We start from the raw sequence: 18,157 nt of genomic DNA, 5'->3' as shown, positions 1-18,157 counted from the left end.
AGGGCAACACGGGTTCTGGATATTTTCCCATGTAAAATCCCATAAGAAATCGCTAAGGTCAATTCTGGCAATTTTTGACTTTTGTGGTGGAGGCGTGAAGAGTGGTGGCAGTGAATGACGTGACATTCGACCCAGGACGTGACATTTGACGTGAATTATGACGTGAAATGACGTCAATGACGTGACATTCGACGCAAGAGGTGACAATTAAAATGTTTGATCCTACCAAAAATATAAAGTTCTGAAGAAACAAACTGGGATATTTTCCAAAATTCTGTAAATACAAAAATTAAACTAGATATTACGATAAAAGAAAACCAAGAGGTAGAGGAAGCAGTAGATTATTTAACAACAGTTTTACAAACAGCAGGGTGGGAAGCAACACCACAGCGTCAAAAAAGTGTGCAAGAAAACCATAATATTCCCCTCCATATAAGAGAACTTGTAGCAGAAAAGAGAACAGCTCGACGCATATGGCAACAAACGAGAAATCCATTAAATAAAACGTATCTTAATAGGATAAGTCATAGACTAAATAGAGCACTACATGAGGAAAAAAACGACTCCTTCCAGTTTTATGTTTCGAACCTCTCACGTGAAGACCACTCTATATGGAAAGCTAAAAAAAATTTAAACGGCCGACAATAACAAATTCACCTTTAAGAAAAATAGATATGACCTGGGCCCGCACAAATGAAGAAAAAACCACAGTATTCGCAGAGCAACTTGCAACTGTATTCTCAGCACCAGAAAACAATGACGATGAAGATGACTATATAAAAAGGTACCTCGAAACTCCATGTCAATTATCTCTTCCTCTGACAACATTTACTCCGACAGAGGTTCGACAACAAATAAAAATGTTAAATCACCAAAAAGCTCCTGGCTATGAGTTGATAACAGGAGAATTATTTCAGAAGCTACCGAGAAAAGCAGTGGTCTTATTATCAGTAATATACTTATATACAACAGCATACTACGTCTTCGCTACTTTCCAATACAATGGAAATTAGCTCAAGTTACCATGATTCCGAAACCTGGTAAGCCTGCAACGCAAGCAAATTCATATCGCCCTATAAGTCTACTCCCAATAATGTCGAAAGTCTTAGAATGGCTGCTATTACATAAAATCGAGCAAGTTGTCCCCATAAACGAAATTATACCACAACACCAATTCGGATTTAGACGTGAACACTCAACCATCCAACAATGCCACAGAATAGTAAATATGATTAAAAAAACTCTTGAAGAGAAAAAGTTTTGCGCTGGAGTGTTTCTCGATATACAACAGGCATTTGATAGGGTATGGCATCAAGGCCTCCTCTATAAACTGAAATTACACCTAACAGACTAACTATACTTTATTCTAAAATCGTATCTTACTGACCGATACTTCCAAGTCAAAATTGAAGACAACTTCTCAAATTACCACATCATCTAATCTGGCGTACCACAGGGTAGCGTTCTCGGCCCATTTCTGTATCTGATATTCACAGCCGATGTTCCAACCAGAAATGATACTTTCTTAGCTACTTTTGCCGATGATACGGGAATCTTAGCAGTGGATATCGACCCTAATGTAGCATCACAAAAAGTACAAAATCATTTAGACCAATTACAAAACTGGCTCAAGCGATGGAAAATAAATGTTAATGTCAGCAAATCAGTACAAATTACGTTTACAACCAGAAAGTCTGCATGTCCTTAAGTTTCTATAAATAATACTCCGATTCCCATCAAACCAGTTGTCAAATACTTGGGATTGTCTCTGGATGAAAAAATCATATGGAAAACGCACATTAAAATTAAACGTAAACAATTGAATCTTAAACTAAAAAATATGAACTGACTATTTAACCAGAGGTCTTAGTTATCTCTTGAAAATAAACTGCTTCTGTACAAAGCTATACTTATACCAGTTTGGTCATACGGAATAGAACTATGGGGCTGCAGTAAACCTTCAAATACGAAGATCCTCCAAACATTCCAGTCCAAAATACTCCGTATGTCATATTAATTGACTTACGTACCATTTACTTATCACTATATTACTAACAATGTCATCGGACCTTATGGGGAGGAAAAATAAACAAAAATGGGAAATTACTACTCGAATTCTGTCTAGACAATAACCTGGTGATTATGAACACATACTTCCAACATAAAAGGATACACAAGATCACAAGAGAAGTCAAATCAAGAGACGAACAATCAATTATAGACTATACTATAATGCAAAAAAACAAAAAAGAACTGGATAAGAGACGTAAGGGCGAAAAGGAGTTATAAAATTGGTAGTGACCACTGCCACTATCTACTAGAAACCACATTCAAAAGCAAAAGAAAAGAAATAAAAAGAAATGAGAACATAAACAGAAAACTCAAAGAAATAATAAAAATTTATAAACTAAGGGAAGAATCAACGAAAATAAGATACGCAGAAGTGTTAGAGAAAGAGATGGACAATGAACATGAATTAACAGAAACAATAGAAGAAGAATGGGGAAAATTTAAAAATGCGATGATAAAAACAGCTAAATCAATATGTGGAACTTCAAGAAATAACAACAGAGGGAAACGAACATCTTGGTGGAACGATTAAGTAAAAAGAGAAATAAAAGAAAAGCAGAAATTATGGAAATAATACATACAAGACAAAACACAACAAAAATATGAAAATTATAAGAGAAAAAGAACAAAAGTTAAAGAGATAGATAAGAAAGAGGAAAAGAAAAAATTGGAAAAATTTGGAGAAAAAATGGGAAAAAACAGCACAGAAAACGTAAAATTATTTTATAGAACACTGAAAACCTAAGAAGCAACAAAAAAACGAAACTGAAACAAATAATGCACAAGGAAGGAACAATAATAAACGACGATAAGACAATAATGGAAAGATGGAGGGAACATTTCCAGCTGATACTGAATGGAAATAAAGCGAATACAATGGAGGAGGAAAGCCACATCAAGAGAGTATCCATGAGAAACATGGAAAATCCAGAAACTATAGAAAAAGAAGAACTGTAAGAAGCAATAAGAAAGATAAAGATTGGAAAAGTACCAGGAAGCGATGAAGTAGCACCAGAAAAGATGAAATATATAGGAGTAAAAGCAAAAGAAAAATTGTTATACATATATAACCTAATAAGGAAGAGAAAAGTAATACCCAGAGAATGGACAAATGCAGTAATTATACCTACATACAAGAAAGGAAACACAAGGGACTGCAAGAACTATAGAGGTATATCACTACTATGTGTAGCAGCAAAAGTATACGAAACCATAATAAATAGAAAGGAAAATCAGAAAATAAATAGAACACAAATTAGAGGACGTACAAAGTGGATTCAGGAAAGGACACAACACACAAGGCCATATATTCACCATGCAACAAGTAATAGAAAAAGCCTTAAAGAAAAATAGAGAAATATATCTGAGCTTTATAGACATGGAAAAAGCATTCGACTCAGTTAAAAGAAAAGACATATGGGAAAGCCTAAAGAAGAAACAAGTAAGTGAAGAACTGATAGAAGCAACAAAAAGTATATACATGAAACAACAAATACAGTGCTATTCATAAATGTAATAGATGAGATAGTGAAAGAATGTAAGAAAACTTTCAAGAAATACTGCATCGGTTGGAACAGAATGCAAATCATAAACGCTGACATGTGTATATTTGCAGACGACATAGTATCTATTAATTGCGGAAACAGCAGAAAAATTGAAATACAACTTAGAGAAATGGAACCTAGAAGCAAGGAAATGCAACTTAAACGTAAACAAAGGGAAGACTCAGATAATGAAAATATCAAGGAAACAAGGGACGGAAGATCAAATAGAAGTAAGCATAGACCAACAAAAAATAATACAGACAAATTCATACAAATAATTAGGAACAGTAATCAGAAACAAAGGAGACATCGAGGACGATCTTAACAACATAATGGAAAACACAGGAAAACTATTCCAAACACTAAATAGAGGATTCCTTAATAACAAAGAAATATCAACAAAGACCAAGATGACAACATACAAAACAATATATAGACCTACGGTGACATATGAAGCAGAAAATTGGATATTAAACAAAAGACAGCAGAGCAGAATTCAGGCAGCAGAGATGAAATACCTCAGAAGAACGATCGGAGTGAAAAGAACTGATGGAATCAGAAATGAAGAAATAAGAGAAAGACTCAAAATCAAACCGATACACTATCCAATCAAGGAGAAAAAATTGGCATGGTTCGGACATCTAACCCGGATGGACAATAATAGACAAGTAAAAAGAGTGTGGGACGCCAAACCAATAGGGAAGAACATAGGGGAAGACCCATTAAAGAATGGAACAGTGCCATCTCGCTTACTGCAGAGTAAGGGTAAGACTTGACAGGAAGCAACACAGATGGCATCCAATAGGAAGGAATGGAAAGAGTTCGTTAAGAGCTAGGACACCTCAGAAGATTGTAAAATATTGTAATTTAATGAATGGTATTATAAACGGCTTAACACAAAAAGGTACAAATGGGTCTACTGATTAAGTAAAGTAAAGTACTTATTACTTTGTATACATATATGTATACATATATGTGATTGTAAAAATGCAGCGTATCAAATAAAAAAAATGTAAATAATAAAAAATCAATTACCTACCTGTTAACACTACGAAGTAGAGAAACAAAGTATCCTTCTTCTTCGGCTCAGTCTGTTCAGGCTTAAACGCTTGACCACCCTCTTCGCTTCCTCCTTCAATAGGTACATACTTCACCACCTGCAAGGTACTACTCTGGATGGTGGCTCCGTATGAGTTCGAAGACTGTTTGTGATTTGTCATAGTTCATTTCGTGGTTGACGATTTGCAATGAACGGAATTTTGATATTTCGATATTTTAAACTTATTTTTATCACGGAACAATTCCCACTCTAAACAAAGGGTTTAACTCGAGTACTTTCCCGCTATAAAACACTTTTGCTACAAGTGTGATTAGTCGTGTAAACGAAGAGCAAGCTGCGAAAAATTAAGTCAATTAGTTGATAAGGTTAAAAATTTAGATATACATATACATTTAGATATTAGTCCAGAGACTATTATAGACATCTATAATAATAATCTACAGCGCGTCCATAAAGTAACGCATAAATTCATTATTTCGTAAACCGGCGACGTTAAGGAAAAACTCCGAAACAGGTCGATTTTTATTTTTAAATTACAATTTTTTGACATATACAGGGTGTTTGGTAAAGAATAGGCCATAGCTTAACCTCAGGTTCCTGAGGTTAAAATATGTCGATTTAAGCTAACTTACCTTAGTACAAAGTTTATAATAACCGAGATACAGGGTGTCAAAGTTAAATTTTTTTTTTATTTATTATTGAATATTTCCTGACAGGTATGAGATAACAACATGAAATTTGGTATGTGGGGGTTTTTTGGATCGAGAAAACTAAATTCTCTACCAACAATTATGTATTGTCCAGAGGGCGCCACAGACGCCTTTCAGCACTCATTTTTTACGTTTAATTTTTTTTATCCCTCACTCTGTATAATTTTGACATTAAAGTTTTTATTCTCCTATTAGTTTTACTTAAAAAAGGTATACTTCTTTTATCTCCCTAAACTCAACCGTTTTCGAGATAAACGCATTTTAAATCTGCGATACCCCATCATTTTTAGCATCATATTGTAGTTCCACTCGAAAAATAACTTAAAACCATAATAATTGTGCCAGTTCTCAAATTTATGTCATTACATCGCAAATTCCATTTGAAGAAATTTGCGACACATTTTTGGATAATTTTATGGTTTTAAGTTATTTTTCGGGTGTAACTACAATGATATTATGCTAAAAATGATGGTGTATCGCAGATTTAAAATGCGTTTATCTCGAAAACGGTTGAGTTTAGGGAGATGAAAGAAGTATATCTTTTTTAAGTAAAACTAATAGAAGAATAAAAATTTTAATGTCAAAATTATACAGAGTGAGGGATAAAAAAAATTGAACTTAATAAATGAGTGCTGAAAGGCGTATGTGGCGCCCTCTGGGCAATACATAATTTTTGGTAGGGAATTTAGTTTTCTCGATCCAAAAAACCCCCACATACCAAATGTCATGTTGTTACCTCATACCTGTCAGGAAATATTCAATAATAAATAAAAAAAGTTTAAATTTGACACCCTGTATCTCGGTTATTATAAACTTTGTACTAAGGTAAGTTAGCTTAAATCGGCATATTTTAACCTCAGGAACCTGAGGTTAAGCTATGGCACATTCTTTACCAAACACCCTGTATATCATATTAGTGACATCATCCATCTGGGCTTGATAACGTAATCGATGATTTTTTTACATAAAAATAGGGGTCATGTGATAGCTCATTTGAAAGGGTATTTAATTCTCTATTTACTAATACAAATAATAGCATAATTATTTTTACAGGGTGTTCAAAAATAATTTTTAAATTAAATTAATTAATACAAAAAGAAGAATGTATGTAACTTCTTTATTTCAAAATTCGTTTTACTTTTGTCAGAAAACAGGAAAACATGTTTATTTGACAAATAATAAATATTGCTTTTCGCTTAAATTCAATGTTAGAGCTGCCACCCACCTGCCTCTTGGAAGTGTAACATTACGCTTCAGTGAAAATCAATGTTTATTTTTTAAATAAAACATTTTTATGTTTTCTGGCACCAATAAAATGTATTTAGAATTAATAGTCCTGTCGCAAGGGGGGGTACAACGGCCTTCTGTATTCAGATGGACTTACCCAAGTTTTTTTTATGTATTTTGACCTGTAGAACACGAATTTTTTGGGTAACAGTTGATCCGGATGTCGATAAGATTGTTATAAACCAAGAAGTTGAGGAATCACATAACACCGATTTCTTGCAAAAGAAAACATTTTTTTGTATTTTTTGGGCCATTCTAACCAAAAAATGTTCCTACAAATTTTTTCGTAGGATGCATAGTTTTCCAGATAAACGCGGTTGAACTTTCAAAAAATCGAAAAATTGCAATTTTTGAACCCGAATAACTTTTGATTAAAAAATAAAATAGCAATTCTGCTTACCGCATTTGAAAGTTCAAGTCAAATTATATCGGTTTTAATTATTTGTATTGCTAAAAATTTATTATTTTATTGTTAAAACAAAGCTATAAACACCTAGTGCTTGAGTGATGTTTTCAATGATTTCTCATTTAAAATCGAATGAGTAGGTAGATGAGGTAAAAGTGTAAGCGGGGCTGTTTCTACGTAGCATGCATTAAAACGCATGTATTAGGCACGGGAAACACTATGTGTTTATAGGTTTTTTTAACAATCGAAGAATAAATTTTTAGCAATGCAAATATTCAAAACAGATAAAATTTGCCTTAGACTTTTAAAGGCGGTAAGCAGAATTGCTATTTTATTTTTTATTCAAAAGTTATTCGGGTTCAAAAATTGCAATTTTTCGATTTTTTGAAAGTTCAACCGCGTTTATCTCGAAAACTATGCATCCTACGAAAAAAGTTTTAGGAATATTTTTTGGTTAGAATGGCTCAAAAAATACAAAAAATTGTTTTGTTTTGCGAGAAATCGCTGTTATGTAATTCCTCAACTTCTTTGTTTATAACAATCTTATCGACATCCGGATCAACTGTTACCCAAAAAATTCGTGTTCTACGGGCCAAAATACATAAAAAAACTTGGGTAAGTCCATCTGAATTAAGAAGGCCGTTGTACCCCCCTGGCGACAGGACTATAAACAAATTACATACATTCATCTTTTTGTGCGAATTAATTTAATTTTAAAAAACATTTTTTGGATACCCTGTATAAATAATTATATTAATGTTTACATTATTGAATAGATAATTACATACCCTTTCAAATGAGCTATCACATGACACCTATGCTCATTTAAAAAAATCATCGATTACGTCATCACGCCCAGATGGATGACGTCACTAGTATGATATGTATCTATGCCAAAAAATCGTAATTTTAAAATAAAAATCGACCTGTTTCGGTATTTTTCCTTAAAGTCTCCTGTTTACGAAATAATGAATTTATGCGTTACTTTATGGGCGCACTGTATATGTTTGATGATATACATAGTTATAAACAAATGAAGATCAAAAAACGGTAAATTTTGGATTTTTTGTCTATTACTAAAAAGTGAAGCATTCTAAACAAATTTGAGAATAAGAAACTCTTAAATCATATAAAAAACTTCAATATGGCGTTCGCTGAATATGTCTATCCTTATTTGTTGCTTAGAAAATTGAAATATAAGTCATACATTTCAGTGGCGGCTGGTGGGGTAAAATTTTGGGTAGGCCAAGCCAGCAAATTACATAGCTATGTGTAATCAGTGGCGGATCCAGAGGGAGGGTTCAGGGGGTCATGACCTCCCCTCAAATATTTGAAAACCCACTTATCCTATTGGTGGTAAGACTAAAAGTGACCTTGCATCAGAGAAAAGTAATCACCCTCAAGATCCATGACCCCCCCAAAAAATAGCTGCGCCAGTGTGTGTAATACATATTTTTTTTGTGTGAGAGTGGGAATCTTCTAAAGACCGTACAAGATGAATCGTACCTGGCGTATGTTGGATTCAGAGTAAACGGAGTACATCCGAACGCAGTTCCCCGTTCCCCCACTGGAGGCCTTGCCCCCGGATGAATCCGTGTTACAATAGTATCGTTCGCGGTAACGATCCCATACTTGTCCAGGACTACTTCGCATGCGCACTTTAAAAAAGAGCGTTCTCTTTTTTAAAGTGCGCATGCGATTTTTAAAGTGCGCATGCGAAGTAATCCTGGACAAGTACGGGATCGTTACCGCGAACGATACTAATGCCTACCAACTAAACCCACTCTCGGCTTACGCGCGTGGCACGTCTTTCCAGACCGTTCTCTTGCGCGCACAGCCGCTCTTTTTCTGTTCTTTTCTTTTTCTCTCTGTTGCTTATATTGCTCTTGTTTACCCCTGTTGTCTCTTTCTTTCTATAATCTCTCTATAATCAGTAGACAGTGATGAAAGCCGACTTTGCGTCATTGTATTTCGAAGAGACACCGAGAAGAGATGACTTTATTCGCTTTAAAGTGGAGAAGGTTCTTTCAACTGAAGTGCTTGTTGCAGGTATTGTAGCAAGTAAACAAAATAACTTGTAGATTTCAGGAAGAATTTCATTGGGTTCGTTGTCAAACATACTTTGCATTAGTTCTAACAAACTCTTATCGTGAAAATTTTCACGACGAATAGCAGAAAAAATCATTTCCAGTTCAGTTTTTAATAAGGATTTATTAAATAGTAGTTCATATGTATCCATCAATGAGTCCAAAGCTTTTTGTGGAAATTTAGCGCCGTATTCTGTGTGAATCTTTTATTATCTCCTAATTCCAGAAATAAATTCCGTTTGTTTAAAAATATGTTACAATTATAGATATATTGTTCTGAAGCTATTTTCTTGTGGCATTTTTATAATCAAGTATATTCAAATGGGAAATAAGCCACAATTTTACCTAAAAATGATTTTATTAACGTTTCGACGCCCAAGTCGGGTGTCGTTGTCAAAATACAAAATAATACTAAATAAATAAAAATGTTGTTGCTTGACAACATTTGGGTTGATGACACCCGACTTGGGCGTCGAAACGTTAATAAAATCATTTTTAGGTAAAATTGTGGCTTATTTCCCATTTGAATATACTTGATTATAGATATATGTTACAGTTACATATTTTTTTATCATAATTTAAAAGGAAATTTATATTACAATTCGATAATTACGTTATAAGTGGCAACGATGGTCGGCGAAGGCCCGATCGTCTGGTGCCTAAACAGCAAGCATAACACGACAATATAAATCGTTGTCCGGCAAGCGACTTAACTTCAAACGCTTTTTATACGGAGATCTTATGTGAGCGGGGTCGGCCGGCTCCGAACGGGCCTATTAATGATATTTAAAATGCCTGGATACGATTCAATGCTTTCTGTGATAAATAGTTGTTTTAACGGAAGCTAATGTATTGAGTGATTTAGTACATTTAAAAGTTATTTACATGCATTAACATAATTTTTGAATATATGTTTTTCAATTTTAAAGCAGTTAAAATTATTGGGTAGGCCCGGCCTATCCTGCCTACCCCCAAAAGCCGCCACTGATACATTTTGAGATTCATTAGATGTTCATAACTTATGTAAAAAATAAGTTAGAAGCTTCTTATTACACGGAATGCTCAGATTTCTTGTGCTTAAATTATATCTTAAATTTCAAAGTAATTGTTCAAATAGTTTAAAAGTTATTTAATTGATTTATCCCAAACACTATGTCAGAAAATTATGAGGTTAGAGTAATACTTCGGACAGTTTATGAAAGAAGAACATTTATAGTATTAACTTAATTAAAAAAATGACGAAAATAATTTTAAACAGTGTAAAATTATTTGGCAAAAACATGTCGATGTTTTGCTCACTTATAAACAATTTGAATAACTTTTTAGAGTATAGAAATTTGAGTAGAAATCTCGAAAGATGTAAGTATTAACTGAAACGTTAATGAAGATAACCATTAACAGAACAAAAGTTATGCAGATAGGAGACACAAGAGAAGAATTTAACAAAGAAATTGAAGGAGTAATAATAGAAGAAATACGATCTCTAGAACCATAACTCAATAGGAGATTAGAAAAAATGCTACAACTGTATCATACAATGAACAAATAATCTACATACAGAAAAGACACCCCGTCAAAATAGCTCCGTCAAAAAAGCTCCGACAAAATAGCCCCGACATAATATCCCGCACACAAAATAGCTCCGACAAAATAGCCTGCAGACAAAATAGCCGCGAAATAATAGCCCACCGACAAAATAGCCCCGACAAAATAGCCTCGACAAAATAGCCCCGACAAAAAAGCTCCCTTCAGAATTCATCATGAAATAATTCCTTAAAAATACATTTTTTCGGACATGGTAATTATCCTCTACTCTATTCAGATGTTTATCTTAACCACATTAAATAAAAATGGTCTTTTCAGAGAACTCGAGTCCTGTCTTCCCTGCCCCTTGGAAGTTTGAACATTTAAGTTAAGCGAAAATCAATGTTTATTTATGATATAAACATTTTTTTCTGTTTTCGGGCAACAGTAAAATACATTTTAAATTAAATATATTAAATACATTCTTCCTTTTTGTCAAATAATTTAAATTAAAAAAAAGTTTTTGAACACCTTGTATAAATAATTATGTAATTTTTTATAAGAAGCTGTTTTAGGCGAGGCTATTTTAGCCGGGGCTGTTTTGACCGGGGCTATTTTGTGTGCGATCTATTTTGTCGGGGCTATTTTGTTTGCGGGCTATTTTGTCGGGGCTATTTTGTGTTCGGGCTATTTTGACGGGGCTTTTTTGACGGGGCTGTTTTGACCGGGCTATTTTGACGGGTCACGAGAAAGGTAATATTCCGCAATATAAAAATGAAAGATTTCAAATAGTCCGGAGAAATAAGGTTTTTGCCGGGACACTTGAGCAGCTAGGTTGCAAATGGGTTTTTTGGGTACTATATACCTAACACATTATAAATACAAAAATTCCCGTTACAGTTCGGACGAGCATTTTAGTTATTAACAAATAAGGGTCAAAAATGGTAGTTTTTTCGTTAAATCGCTACAGGTAAAAATAGGGTAATTAAATACCTTATTTATAATATTCTTTTTTTTTTGTAGATGAGCCAAGGTTTAAAATGGCACTTTTTGAATTTTGGTCCGATCGTTTGTTGTTTCGGAAATTGCAAAATAAATCTAAAATTTCGAAAATAAAAAATGTTCTTTTAACTTTTGCGAAAATGACCTTAATTAACACTTTCATATTGCATGAAAAGTTGAGCCAAATAGTCCATATAATGCACAAACAATTTTAAGACGATTCGTCAATTAGTTTAAATGTTATTCAATTTGTTTATCCCAAAGAGCTTTTTTTCGCAATACTATTGTTAAGAAAATAATAACGATATAGCAATTCTGTGGAAACCATATGAAAGAAAAATAGTTATGTTTTCAAAGTATTAAAAAAAATCAATAAAAAGGCATTTTTATTACTCCAAAAACATTTTACTAAAGTAATGTCATTTTTGGCTTATAAACAATTTGAATAGCTTTGTTAAGGCTATGGGTACATAATTCGCAAATATTTTACGTGTATCCCTACTTTTTCTGTCTTTACACGGCAAATTACGTGTAGTAAAATTCACACTGGTGTGGATATGTAAACATTACTAGAATGTCATTCTACTTGAAAATGTCATAATTAATTTAAAGAGATGGCTTTTGAATCTTCTTGGATAACTGTTATTTTTATAATTGCAAATTATTAATTCAGTTAATAAATGTGATAATTTTTTCACTAACTATGTTTTCAGTGATTGTAATAATTTATTTGTACAACAAAAACTAATAATCAATCGAGAAAAGAGGAAAAGTGTTAAAGTGATTTTTTAATAATATGTTGTTATTTTGGAACGCTTACAATTTTGAACATCTCTAACAACAAAATACTTGGATCACAGGATATATCTGATGTATTCTCTGCTTGGATCTTCCACAAATAATACACAATAAATAACTTTTTACTAAGTTCACGTCTTAAATCAATTATTTATCAAATACACTATATATCAATAATATTTAATCAATTTCTCAAAATATTCCCGATGCAATGTCAAATATTTAAAATTGTCACTGATTGTCAGTGTCTGACTGACAATATATGCTGACAATATTATATTCGGTTGAGTGCGTTGTAAGACAAAGACAGATTTGGAAAATATTACCACGGCATTGTGTTCATTTTTTTCAAATCCTGAAAAATCCAATAAATATTTTTGAAAAATTTAAACGCAGAATGAAAGACTAAATTATTACCGAGGGCCGAAAGTCCCTTAGAATAAATAAAAAGTTTATTTTGAATGAGATATTTGAAATTAAAAATCACACTAAATTTTCTCTTAGTTTTTTCACCCCTGTAACTTACTAAAATAAACATTATAGAAGTTCTCAGGGACTTTCGGCCCTCGCTAATAACGTAATCTTTCATTCTGCGTTTAAATTTTTCAAAAATACTTATTAGTTTTCTCAGGATTTGAAAAAAATGAATCCCCATTTGAATAGCATTGCAGCCGAAAATACGTACCGATCCTCTTAATATTGACTGTAGATTAAATCTACTTTGGGATTTCAAAAGCTAATATTTTTACACGAATTTAAAAAAAAATTTGCCTGGGTTAATTACGGTCAAAGTTAGGCACTTTTATTATTTAAATCACAGTTAGGTACTTCTATATACATAAAATTCTTCTATAACGGTGTTAGTTACCATACTACTCCGAAACGGCTTGACCGATTATTATGAAATTTTACACGTATTTCCTACAGGACCTAGAATAAGTTCTAATCTATTTTTCATATCCATAATTTATAAGGGGTGTTGCCCCCTGATATTTTTTTTATTTTTTTTTTTTGACAACATTGTCTGCTTTAATTTTGTATGATGTAGAATTAACATACAATACATACAACCCTTAATTTTCACTATTCTATCACCAACCCCTATTTGTTAATAGCCATATATATATTTACATCTACAAAATTTTCCTGTCACAGTGTTTGTTGCCATACTCCTCCGAGACCGCTTTACCAATTTTTATTAAATTATATGTGTATATTCGGTAAGTCTTAGGGTCGGTCGGAATCTATTTTTCATATCTGTGAGTGATAACGGGGATTCCCTGTAACACTTTGTAATGTTAGGTGGGGATATGTATACATAACGTACTCTATAAGACTACGAGTATATACACATTTAAAAAATGATGATCAAAATCCATCAACAAGCTCCGGAGATATTAATCGCAGCATATTTTTGAAGAATCAGTTTCATTTTTTGAGTGCACGTATTTTAATAATTCCCCTCCACCGACCAACAATCGATTTCATTAGTTCAAAGTTTACTCAAACTTTTACACATAAACTATGTACCTTTAATTTCAAAATGGCGTTAGTTAGGTTGCTTAATTGTTATAAACAAAATAGCCGTCAATTAAATAAAAAAGTGGCTAACTTTGACCGTAATTAACCCAGGCGAAAAGTTTTTTTTTTAAATTCGTGTAAAAATACCACCTTATCAAATCCCATTGTAGTTTTAGCCTACAGTTATTCAAATTGTTTATAAGCCAAAAATGACTATACTTTAGTAAAATGTTTTCGGAGTGATAATAATGACTTTTTAATGATTTTTTTAAAATAATTTGAAAATATGACTATTAGACTATTCTTCTTTCATGTGGTTTCCACAGAATTGTTATATCATTATTATTTTCTGAACAATAACATTGCGATAAAGCTCTTAGGGATAAACAAATTGAATAAAATTTAAACTAATTAACCAATCGTCTTAAAAATTTTTTGTGCATTATATGGACTGTTTGACTCAACTTTTTATGCAATATGAAAGTCTTAAGGTCATTTCCGCAAAAGTTATAGCAATTTTTTTATTTTCGAAATTTTAGTTTTATTTTTCAATTTATGGAGCAACAAATGATCGGAGCAAAATTCAAAAACTGCCATTTTAAACGTTGGCTCATCTACTAAAAAAATAATACCATAAATAACATATTTAATTACTATACTTTTAGCTGTAGCGATTTAAACGAAAAAACTGCTATTTTTGACCCTTATTTGTTAATATCTAAAATTCTCGTCCAAACTCTGACGGGTATTTTTGTATTTATAATGTATTAAGTAAATAGTACTCAAAAACCCATTTTCAACCTAGCTGCTCAAGTGTCCCGAACATAGTGCATATATTTTTGCCTTATTTGCCTGGCGTAAAATCATTTAAAGACATTTCATGACTTTTGGTAGCGAATCATGGGTAGGTACTAACAATAGCAAAAGAGTAAGATGCAGGCCATAGAGATGATATTTTTAAGAAGAGTTGAAGGTGCTACCAAAATGGATAGAATAAGGAACACAGGTATAAGGAACTAACTGAAAATACAATCCTCATTGGAGTTTTTAGAACAGAGACAGATGTGCATAAAAATTACCTAAAATTGATTTTAAAAATTACAAATTTTGTTTACCCTTAATAAAATCCGGCAAAAATAAACTCACCTTAAATATTTCTCAACAACAACCACGTCTTCACAGTTTTTATTTATTATCTGAATAAAAACTTTGATATTATTGTGCGTAGCTGAATTATTTACGTACCTATTTTCCGCTCACTAGCGTAGTGCACACTGAACTGGTGGGAACTCTGAATGAAATAAATAACAAATTTAGACTAATTTTCCTGACATATGTTTATAGTTGCTTGTTTATGCATTCAATGGAGATAAAAATATTTTAATATTATTTTTATATAGATCAGTTGTTTGGTTGAGTTGTGCAATAATTGTGTCATCAATTGAAGTGGTCGGGGCAATAAGGGATCTAAGCCTCATTTGAAAAGTTTTGAGTAAATCAATTGACAGAAGCAATTTGGTTATCGTAAAGATTAAACTATGCTTCTTCTTAGAAACAATAAAACTAAACTTATCCCCTCTTCTTGCATGTCCAAAATGTTTGTTTTAGAGCGAAACAGTGGTGTAATATGTTGTAAAAAGTGGAAGTACAGTTAGTATGGAAAAAATAAGTCGTAAGTACCTAAAATATAAACGAATTGGTCATTATGGCTTATTTTTCAAAGAATACAACACACACAGCACTACGATGCCTCGATTTTAAGGTCAGATTCACATTAAAACCGAGTGGCATTATTGATAGCAGCATTAAAACTAAACGGTTTTAATTCCAAGGCAACCTTGCTTTTATGTAGGATATATGCTCTTGAAAAGGTATAAAATAAAACCGTTTGATCTTAACAATTCTCTGTCGATAGACTAAATAGTTTTATTTGGTTTTCGGCCATATTGCTTTCTGGAGATGCTGAAAGCCATGATGATTACAATAAAGGGCTTACATAAAAATTATAAATAAGCGACTTAAAGACATAAATTCGATTTAACATTAAAACATTAAAATTGTAGATAAAATTATTTTTCTTTCAAATTAATATTTTTCGGATTTAAATTGTTTTATTATTATTATTTTTTCTACAGCCGTGCTAAAAGAGCCACTTTCACGCACGTATTTTGTTTCCGAAAGTTGCACTTTCCCGCACGGCGTGCGTGAAAGTAAATTTTCCCGCACGGCGTACGGGAAAGTAAAATACCTTTTAATATGGTATTATAATATACAGGGTGTAACAAAAATACAGTTCATAAATTTAATGACATATTTTGGGACCAAAAATAGTTCGATTGAACCTAACTTAACTTAGTACAAATGTGCACATAAAAAAAGTTACAGCCCTTTGAACTTACAAAATGAAAATCGATTTTTTCCAATATATCGAAAACTATTAGAGATTTTTTATTGAAAATAGACATGTGGCATTCTTATGGTAGTAGTATCTTAAGAAAAAATTATAGTGAAATTTGTACATCCCATAAAAATTTTATGGGGGCTTTGTTCCTTTAAACCCCCCCAAACTTTTGTGTACGTTCCAATTTAATTATTATTGTAGTAAAATTAATTAAACACAATATTTTAAAAACTTTTTTGCCTCTTAGTACTTTTTCGAAAAGTCAGTTTTTATCGAGATATTTTGAATATTTGTCAAATCCACCACATATTTGTATATGGTTAAGTACGATTATGGAGACTTAGTAATAATATGAAAATTTATTTATGATTTACATTTTTAGGTATATTTTGAACCATATTAAAAAAGAAGTAATATCTCGATAAAAAGTGCCTTCTCGAAAAAATACAAAGAGGCAAAAAAGTTTTTAAAATACTGTGTTTAACTAATGGTACCACAGTAAAAGTTTAATTGGAACATACACAAACATTTGGGGGGTTTAAAGGAACAAAACCCCCATAAAATTTTTATGTAAACATATTAAAAAAGAAGCCGAAACTCGATAAAAACTGCCTTATCGAAAAAATACTAAGAGGCAAAAAAGTTTTAGAAATATTGATTTTAACCAATGGTACCACAACAATAATTTAATTTGAACGTACACAAAAGTTTGGGTGGGTTTAAGGGAACAAAACCCCCATAAAATTTTTATGGGCTGCACAAATTTCACTCTAATTCTTTTTTAATATGTTCCTGCCATAAGAATGCCACATGTCCATTTTCAATAAAAAATCTCTAATAGTTTTCGATATATTCGAAAAAAATCGATTTTCATTTTGTAACTTCAAAGGGCTGTAACTGTTTTTATGTGCATATTAGTACTAAGGTAAATTAGATTAATTCGAACTATTTTTGGTCTCAGAATATGTGATTTAATTTATGACCTGTATTTTCGTTACACCCTGTATTATAATACATGCAATAAACTAATTTATTTAATTATACTAATAAACTAATCCCTTTCAGGGCACAGTTCAATAATTTAAGAGGCTAGCTTATCATTGGATAACACATCCAAATTTATACTTACACACCCCTTTGAACAAACAACTAACATGCTTATAATTTTTTTTTGTTTATTGATTGCATGTAGTGAGTAACCTATAATAAAAAAAATAAACTAATATTTAGATATTATTTACTAATTTATTTCAAATTTATCTTATTGTGTTTATGTTTTAATGAAATTAGCGCGATTATTTCATTCAGAGGAGATTCTGACCAATAGAAAGCTACAGAAATCTGAATTAAATCGATAATTTTTGATAATCTCCCGTCGTTAAGTATATTACGTCAGATGCCCTTCGTTCCTACGAAAAAATACATTTTGTGACATTAATGACAATTAATGCTTTAAAAATTATAAAAGTGATGACTTTCAATCGTCAAATATTTATAAAAACTGTGTGTTTAATGGTACTTACATAAATAAATTACAATAAAATTTTGGTTTTGAACAGTTTTATTCATGAAATAATCGCAACAAATTGCACTCGACCTCTGAAATTAATATAGAATTTTTGCTCTCGTGACACTTTAACATTATTTCACTCGCCTTCGGCTCGTGAAATTAAAACTGTCAAAGCGTCACTCGGGAAAAATTCAATAATTTCAGAGCTCTTGTGCAATTACTACTGATAATTCGATG

The 18,157-nt window shown here is 32.0% G+C and overlaps 1 protein-coding gene across 2 annotated transcripts in view; it reads right to left on the bottom strand.

Annotated features, from left to right (window-relative positions):
* Positions 1–15,368, bottom strand: part of LOC114334440 (facilitated trehalose transporter Tret1-2 homolog) — a 38,421-nt gene extending 23,053 nt beyond the window's left edge. The window contains exons 1-2 of one of the 2 annotated variants that reach the window (XM_028284480.2): positions 15,255–15,368; positions 4,654–5,008 (exon numbers count right to left, since the gene is read on the bottom strand). In XM_028284480.2, the coding sequence (XP_028140281.1) occupies positions 4,654–4,834 (181 nt within the window). In that variant the 5' untranslated portion in view covers positions 4,835–5,008; positions 15,255–15,368. Of the gene's footprint in view, positions 1–4,653; positions 5,009–15,155 lie in introns of both variants that reach the window. The other variant, XM_028284481.2, reaches the window with a different exon arrangement.
* Positions 15,369–18,157: the final 2,789 nt, after the last annotated feature.

The sequence above is a fragment of the Diabrotica virgifera genome, chromosome 8 (assembly GCF_917563875.1).
Source record: "Diabrotica virgifera virgifera chromosome 8, PGI_DIABVI_V3a".
NCBI classification, from domain to species: Eukaryota; Metazoa; Arthropoda; class Insecta; order Coleoptera; family Chrysomelidae; genus Diabrotica; species Diabrotica virgifera.
The sequence above is the reverse complement of the archived record's forward strand: the minus strand, read 5'-3'. Positions and strand labels throughout refer to the sequence as shown.